The sequence below is a fragment of the Xenopus laevis genome, chromosome 8S (genome assembly GCF_017654675.1).
Source record: "Xenopus laevis strain J_2021 chromosome 8S, Xenopus_laevis_v10.1, whole genome shotgun sequence".
Taxonomy (NCBI): Eukaryota; Metazoa; Chordata; class Amphibia; order Anura; family Pipidae; genus Xenopus; species Xenopus laevis.
The window spans coordinates 96811134-96819714 of NC_054386.1; the positions used below are offsets into that span (position 1 = coordinate 96811134).

An 8581-nucleotide genomic window follows, 5' to 3' on the forward strand; every position below is an offset into this window, starting at 1 on the left:
AGTATAATTTCTAACCCGAGACCCTGGTTCCAAAATGTTGGCACCCATCAGTAATTATGCATCTCCTTCTTCCTTCAGTAACATAATTTGTTGAGAAAGGTTCTATGTTTAGTGCTTTTATTTAAGGAGCTCCAGTTTAATAGGTTTTTTTTCCAAAAAAAATTCCACAAAATGTGGCATCCTAATGACCAAATGATTAAAGGGGTACAAGGGCACATTCACTAATACAAATGAAATGTAAAAAGTGGAGAAATTGATACAAATTGCCAATTTTTTTACCCCACTATTTCCCATAATTTGGCAATTTGTTTGCAAGTTGCATTTGTGTTTTTCTTTTATCAATATGAACATTAATGGTGAGATACTCATGCAAAGAAAGTAACACCTCATTAAGGCAGATATATCTGTAGAAATAAGTCAAATCAACTGGACTTGCTGTGTTTTTTTCTTGAAGACGTTTCACCAGTCACCCAACTGGCTTTCTCAATTCGGAATAACTGTAAATAAGATCTTCCTTATATATCCTCTGGAATGTTTTTTCCAATCAGCAAAATCTGTTTATCATAATCCACAATGATGATATTGTTAGGTGTTGATTGTATTCGCACAATTGGAGCTTTGAGGTGTTATTAAACAGAATAATTTCTCAAAATTGTGGTGAAAATTCCGGCTGGCATCCAAATCAACGCCAGCAACAATTCCGACGCCGTCGACAATTCCGACGTGCATTAATGTCAATGAACGTGCTTTAATTGTTGCTTGCATCAAAATTTTCATGGATTTTTACCGCAATTTTGTGAAATTATTTGCCATCACCAGTATCTGGTATCACTACCAGATACTAATTCCATTGTTCCTTGCATCCATGTGCAAAATTCTCTGAACAGCGCTGCTTATTCACCAAAGTGGACACATCAAGCAGTTTTAATGATATTAGTTTTGTAAGCGAGTCTAGAGCCTAAGAAGCAAGCAGTTACTTATGTTACTGTCTATGCTGGAACTTTTATAAAGGTTTTTGTATATGAATACATGTACATAGATGGGTTAGCTACTATTTTTATATTTTATATCATTAATAATGATTCGCAGCGAAATTCCACAAATTTTTCTGTCAAACTGCAGAAAAAATACTCTATGAAAAATGTTGTCTTGACAAAAAAGTCACCAAGACAAAATTGTTGCAGAGACAAAAAGTCATCATAAAAAAAAAAAAAAAAAACGCCCATTGACTTTAATGCATTTGGAGTGAGAAAAATGTGTAAATAAAAAAATGTTGACGCCTATTGACTTCAATGGGTTCTGAAAAAATTTCATTGTTGGGGACCCCTGTTCTAAAGAATTATTAGGGCAATGGATATAATACTGTAAATAATCCTTAGTACATCAACAGGCCCCTTTAGAAAAACCAAGGCAGATATGTTTAGAATGTTTTGCCCATTTGAACCATCAGTTTATTCTTTATGCTGCTTTTTACCTCCTCGTTCCTCATGCTATAGATGATAGGATTTAGCATTGGGGTGACAACTGTGTAAATAAGAGACATGATCTTGGATGTTTCAGGAAAATAGTCTGAGTGAGGATGTAAATACATAAACAGGACAGCACCATAGTACAGAGAGACCACTGTGAGATGGGACCCACAAGTGGAGAATGCTTTCATTCTTCCTTCAGTGGAACACATATTAATAATGGTGAAAACTATATAAACATATGAAGTGAGAGTCAAAGAAAACGAGCCTATGCCGATTAAACTAGCAGAGATGTACATGGCCACCTCGTTAAACCAAGTATCCCTGCAAGAAATATATAAAAAAGGAGGAACCTCACAGAAAAAATGGTTGATGTGGTTTGACCTGCAAAAAGGCAGCTGGAAAGTAAAGACCACATGCATGACGGAATTGATAAAGGAGAAGGCCCATGATCCAGAAGCTAAGCAGATGCAAACTTTTTTATTCATAACTTTGTAATAGTGTAATGGTCTACAAATGGCTGCATACCTATCATAGGCCATGACAGAAAGAATGAAACACTCAGCAGCTCCTAGAGCTAAATGGAAGAACATCTGTAGAGCACATCCTAAGAGAGAAACACTTTTGTCTTGAGCAACAGTTTTGATCAAGAGTTTTGGCACAATGGTGGAAGAGAAGCAGATATCTATGATGGAGAGGTTGAACAAGAAAAAGTACATGGGTGTCTGCAGCTGAACGCTGGTCCCCACCACAATGATAAGTATCAAGTTTCCAGCTATTGTGACTAAATACATAATCAAAAACATAAGGACACATAATGCCTGTAGATATGGGGTGCTGGTGAGCCCAAGAAGGATGAATCTATTTGCAGATGTTTGATTCAAACTCTCCATAGAATTCACTTTATAATTGCTGGAGCAAAATAATACATACAAAAAACGATTTCAAATATTCAAATTACTGGTTTCTTTTCACACAATTTTAAAAGTGTATTGAATTAGCATCTTCTAGGGAAGTATGACAAGTATCATATGAAATATGTTGGAATTGTGTCAAAATCTGTTTGAGATTCATCATTCAATTGTGAGTATGTTTCTTCCCTTTCATAAGAAACAGTTTAATTCTATTAAGGGCTTATTGTGTCTTTATGTTCCACTGAGAAAATGCTAGTAAAGACTAAAGCTTTTATGATTTCTGGAAAAAAGCTCTTGGTTGAAGCTCACATAACCTTGGAGTAGCCACCATAGTTATTTAGAGGTGTACTGTGTCCTACTGCTAGTATTGGTGTTTCACCCTTGGAATAATACCTGATTTATCGACGATGTTCCCAACTGTATTCTTATGTTTTGGCTTCAGGTAGTGAGAAGAGCTAATATATAAAATAAAACATACAAGAATGGTTTGATTCTTCGCTTTTTTATACAGTACGATGCAATTATTATTATCTCATGGTCCCAGAAGAGAAGAGAGAATTGTTTCTTTTAAATTGTCCCTAAACAATTAGTCTCTCTATAAACTATTGGAATTCTGTTTTTTTGAGCGACAATCCGAAAAAGTTGCAGTTTTATCTGATCCGATTCTTTTTTTATTGATAAATAAAGGCAAATCATGGATTTTAGTTTGGTCTGAATTTTTTTTTAAATTTTGATAAATAACCCCCTAAATGTCGAATATACATCTCTCATGGAATTTAGCTGCTGATTTATTTTTTTTATGTTAATCTTTGAGATTTTTTTGATTGACAAATATTAAAGATTTAGAAATCTGGAATTTAAAACATTTGAATTTACTATTGTTTGCAGCAATTTCTTGGCACCACAGAAAAATGTATTAAAACGTCAAAAATTTTATAAATGTATTGATTATTACATTTACTAAACTGTGACAGGTTGGGCATTTTGACATCAAAAATACAAAAAAGCGTAGCTTTTCCGAGATTTATGATGCAACAAAACACTGACAATTCCAAATCCAAAAATACACCAGGTAAAACCTGTCAAAATCATGAAGATGTCAATGGCAGATGTCACTTTTACAACTGAAAGATCTTTCTTTGATTCGTAGTTTTAAAGGTTTTTGGGTGGTTTTGACACTGGTCTTTGGGTGACAAAATGAAAACGACATAGTTATCATGCGACAAGTTGAAAAAGTTGTGTTTTTTGAGATTTGTCGGTGTCTTTTTCCATTTGTGCCGTTTCAGTTTGAATTTTTTGATATATGACATTTGTGGAAATTAATTTATTCATGTTTTTTAAAAATCAAACTCAACCTTTAATAAAGAGGTCTTTTATGGGCCTATACATAGTAACATAGTAACATAGTAACATAGTAAGTAAGGTTGAAAAAAGACACCCGTCCAACAAGTTCAACCTTTTTTTTCTTTTCTATATTATTTCTGCCTAACTGCCAGTTGATCCAGAGGAAGGCAAAAAACCCATCTGAAGCCTCACCAATTTGCCTCAGAGGGGGAAAAAATCCTTCCTGACTCCAAAATGGCAATGGGAGCAGTCCCTGGATCAACTTGTACTATGAGCTATCTTCTGTAACCCTGTATTCCCTCACTTGCTAAAAAGCCATCCAATATACTGTATATTAAACCTCAAGTTATTAAAGTTTTCAGAGCGACAATTCGAAAAAGTCACATCATTTGAATTAATGCTCGATTTTGTTGCACCAATTTTTTTCTAGATGTTTTATTGGTAAATTAAAGGAGAAGGAAACTCTAAAATTGAATATATCTAAAAATGCCATATTTTATCACCATCTTGGAAAGTGTCTGTGACACTCACATGCTCAGTGGGCTCTGATTGGCTGTTGAGAAGCTAAGCTTAGGGCTCGTCACTAATTATCCAGCAGAAAATGAGCTTCCCTGGCTGTAATATAAGCTGATGCTACAGGTTTGCTAATTATTAAATTCTGATGCTAATTGCACTGGTTTCTGTGTCACCATGTAGTAATTATCTGTATTAATTACTAATGAGCCTTATATTGTGACATTTCTATTCTATGTCTTGATTGTAGGAGGTCCCCCATTAGCTAAAACACCAACTCGGCAGGTTTTAGATGGCAAATAGTCGAATTTGAATTCTTAAAGGGACAAATTTTGAATTTGAATTTTGACTTTTTTTAAATAAGAATCTATTCCCTAGTTGAATTTCTTTAAAATAAGCTTGAAATTTGCATTTAAAAATTAGAATTTCAATTCGACCCTTAATAAATCTGACTCATAATAATGTACATATTTAGGTTTCCTTGAACATGCATTTTATCCACTGAAGACTCATTATCATATTGGTTACAATAATAATACTGTATCTAGGTATGTACGTAAACAATAAGTAAGTATAAGGACCAAGGAAAGAACGTTTAATTAAAATGTTTTATGGATTTGAATATTCAGTTTGTTTTTGATGTTCTTTTGAACTTCCTTATTCCTTATACTGTAGATTAGAGGATTTAGCATTGGGGTGACAACAGTGTAAATGAGAGACATTGTCCTGGCGGATTCTGGAAAATAGTCAGAGTGAGGATGCAAATACATAAACAGGATAGCACCAAAGTACAGAGAGACCACTGTGAGATGGGATGCACACGTAGAGAATGCTTTTATTCTTCCTTCAGTGGAAGAGATGTTAAGAATTGTCAAAGTTATATAAAAATAGGAAATGAGAGTCAAAATGAGTGAGAACAGGCCAATTAAACTAGCAGAGATGTACATGGCCACCACATTAAACCAAGTGTCTCTGCAAGAGATGTACAAAAAAGGAGGAACCTCACAGAAAAAATGGTTGACATGGTTGGACCGGCAAAAAGGAAGCTGAAAAGTAAAGATCACATGAATGGTAGAGTTGAGAAAGGAGAGGACCCATGATCCAGAAGCTAAGCAGATGCAAACTTTTTTATTCAGAACTTTGTAATAGTGTAAAGGTTTACAGATGGCTGCATACCTATCAAAGGCCATGACAGAAAGAATAAAACACTCAGCAGTTCCTAGAGCTAAATGGAAGAACATCTGTAAAGCACATCCTAAGAAAGGCACACTTTTGTCATGAGCTAGAGTATTGATCAAGAGCGTAGGCACAATGGTGGAAGAGAAACAAATGTCAATGATGGAGAGGTTACATAGAAAAAAGTACATGGGTGTCTGCAGCTGAACACTGGTCCCCACCACAATGATAAATGAGAAGTTTGCAACTATTGTGACTAAATACATGATCAAAAACATAAGGACACATAACACCTGTAGGTTTGTGGTATCAGTAAGGCCAAGAAGGATGAATCTGTTTGTAGATGTTTGATTTGAACTCTCCATGAATTTCTTGAATAAATATTTAATAAAACATATGACACTGTTCAGATCTTATGAGCAGGACCTTCTGATCCTATTTTTTCATCCCTTGTTTGTTTAATTTATGAAAGAACATTGTTTGATAAATGAATGTAAAGTGTTGTGTAACATTCTGTAGGTGTATAAATAAATGAGGTGGATAATGGACTCTTTGAGGCTTACTTTGGATTTTAGTGGGTTTAGAGGATTTTGAAACCACGACTAAACTCACAAACTCTGAAACCATGGTTGTCATTGAATTTATTTCATATATTCCAATATATAAAAGGTATGAACTAAAATAAGTGCTGAACAAATACCTCAGAAACCTCTTAAAAGTCGAATTCTTCGGACAATTCCTAGTGGAAAAAAATCCAAAACCTCTAAGGGGGTTATTTACTAAACTTTGTAGGCAATATCACGAAAAAATATAAAAGTGGACTTTTAAAAAAAATCGTGAATATTTCAGAATTTTTTAAACTCAGAGGATGGAAAAGTCAGAATCAGAAAATCCGGCATCACATACCTGTCAAGGTTGCAGATAAGTCAATGGGAGAAGTCCCAATGATGTTTTGATTGATTCGTTGGGTTTCGTGCAATACCCTGAAGCTTTCTGAGTTTTCAGGCAAAAACCATAAGACTTAAGAGAAAAATCCGAAAAAATCGTGAAAATCTGTTTTTTCAAGATTTTTTCATGCAAAATTTTTTTTCGGAAAAGTGTATTAATAAATAAACCGAAAAAATCCGTGAGGATTTGGTCAGAGTTTTTTCAGAAAATATTGAGATAAATTCGGACTTGGATAAATAACCCCCTCCACTGTTTAAAGCGATCGAATCAGATCCGTAGAGCTCCAATTGACTTCTATAGCACCTCAACAACTTTACCCTGGCAAAGTTTTGCCGTAGAGGTTTTCATGGTTTTTACAGTTAATACATTGAAGAGCTTTTTAGAAACATAGAAAAACCACACATTTTTTGAGATTTGTGGAAAAAAACAAAATTTGTGTTTTTATGTACCACTATTAAGACTGATGCAAGAGGGACATGCAACTGCTAGGTTTACTACCCGCTGCAAGAAAGAACTCTTTGTTCTTGTTTCCTTATTGTTAGTATTAGTTTGGTTTCACCCTTTGTAAAATACATATGTAATGTTTTTTTGGGATTGTTTGAGCTCCTGAGCTAAGAGTATTATTTACCAACTATGAATGTATATACATAGTAAGTTAGGTTGAAAATAAACCACACGTCCATCAAGTTCAACATTTTTAAGTCTATATATAACCTGCCTAACTGCCAGTTGATCCAGAGGAAGGTGAAAAACCCCATTTGAAGCCTCTCCAATTTGCCTCAGAGGCGAAAAAAAATTCCTTCCTGATTCCAATCAGACCAGTCCCTGGATGAACTTGTACTATGAGCTATCTCCCATAACCCTGTGTTCCCTCACTTGCTAAACACCATCCAACCCCTTCTTAAAACTATATAAAGTATCAGCCTGTATGACTTATTCACTGAGAGAATTCCACATCTTCACAGCTCTCGCTGTTAAAAAAACACCATCCGAATATTTCGATGGAACCTCCTTCTATACAGAATCGGTGCCCACAGGTCAAGTTGGAAGGACCTACTGGTAAATAAAGCGTTTGAGAGATTATTATATGATCCCTTTATATAGATCAGTAGATTATTCCTTTGTTCATATCGTTTTTTCTTCAAATGTTGATGTTGAAGATGTCCCAGATACTACCAGCACGATATTGAAGTGGTTTATGAGTTCAATGAATCTTCTTTCTTGTTTCTTGTTAATATTGGTTGGATTTCATCCTTTGCTGAAATACCTGCAAATATTTTTTGGTATTATTTGAGCCTCATTTCAGAGTGTTGTTATTTACCTACAATGAATGTAGACCAGTGGATTCTTCCTTTGCTCGTTTCTTTTTTTATTAAATGTTGATTTTGATTTCGCCAAGATATTTTTTATTTGATTTCAGTTAGTGAGAAGAGCTAATATATAAAGTAAAAGCAAAAACAAGTATGATTCTTCCTCTTTTATATGATGTTAATTAATATGTTTCTCTCTGTCCCAAAGCTAAACCTCAGCTACAATTAAGTGTTCAAGGCTCCCTGAACAATTAGTCTCTCTATAGATTTTTGGAATGATAATATATATATAATATATGACCTAGGAAGCTACCATAAATGATATTCAAAATAATTTAAATTGTACAATTCTAAATAAAAGTGATGTTGGATGAAGCAAGATCTTCAGTATTCCATGTTTATGACTTTTCTTCCAAATATCACTGAAAAGTCTTCTCCAGCTAACACTGGGCAAAATGAATTAATATGGAAGAATGGAAGAATAATGAATATTTTTTGAGTTAAGTGAGTCATTATTTCATGGCTACCCTGTGATAATGATGTCAAAATCATTAGAATGCTATTGCAATATTGAGATCATCGTTTTACTACTTCGAATGAACTCCTATTTCAGCATTGCTAGAAACTTTATAAACAGGGTTTCTTTTTAACCTTGATGGAAAATAGTGCTTAGATCTTGTTATGCTAGAGCAGCAATGCTCTAACATTGTAAGGCTTAAGTTGGAGCCCAATATTTCTCAAGCTCACAGAAAGACCCTGACGTTCCAATAGGGGTGCTGTCGTACAATAATTTGGTTACAAGACTTTTCAGGGCCCCATCAATTTATTTAGGAAGCATATAGCAGTTTGTTGCCTTCAAATTTATAATCAAATTAGAAAGCTAGTGGACCAAGAGATGCATGGGGTC

General features: G+C 34.4%; 2 protein-coding genes across 2 annotated transcripts; both read right to left on the bottom strand.

Moving 5' to 3' along the window:
* Nucleotides 1-1420: 1420 nt before the first annotated feature.
* On the bottom strand, nucleotides 1421-2362 carry LOC108700603 (olfactory receptor 1019). Its single transcript, XM_018233796.1, has one exon. The coding sequence runs from the start codon at nucleotides 2360-2362 to the stop codon at nucleotides 1421-1423; it is 942 nt and encodes a 313-aa protein (XP_018089285.1).
* A 2477-nt stretch (nucleotides 2363-4839) lies between these two features.
* On the bottom strand, nucleotides 4840-5781 carry LOC108700604 (olfactory receptor 5B21). The gene has a single exon (XM_018233797.1). The coding sequence runs from the start codon at nucleotides 5779-5781 to the stop codon at nucleotides 4840-4842; it is 942 nt and encodes a 313-aa protein (XP_018089286.1).
* Between the last annotated feature and the right edge of the window lie 2800 nt (nucleotides 5782-8581).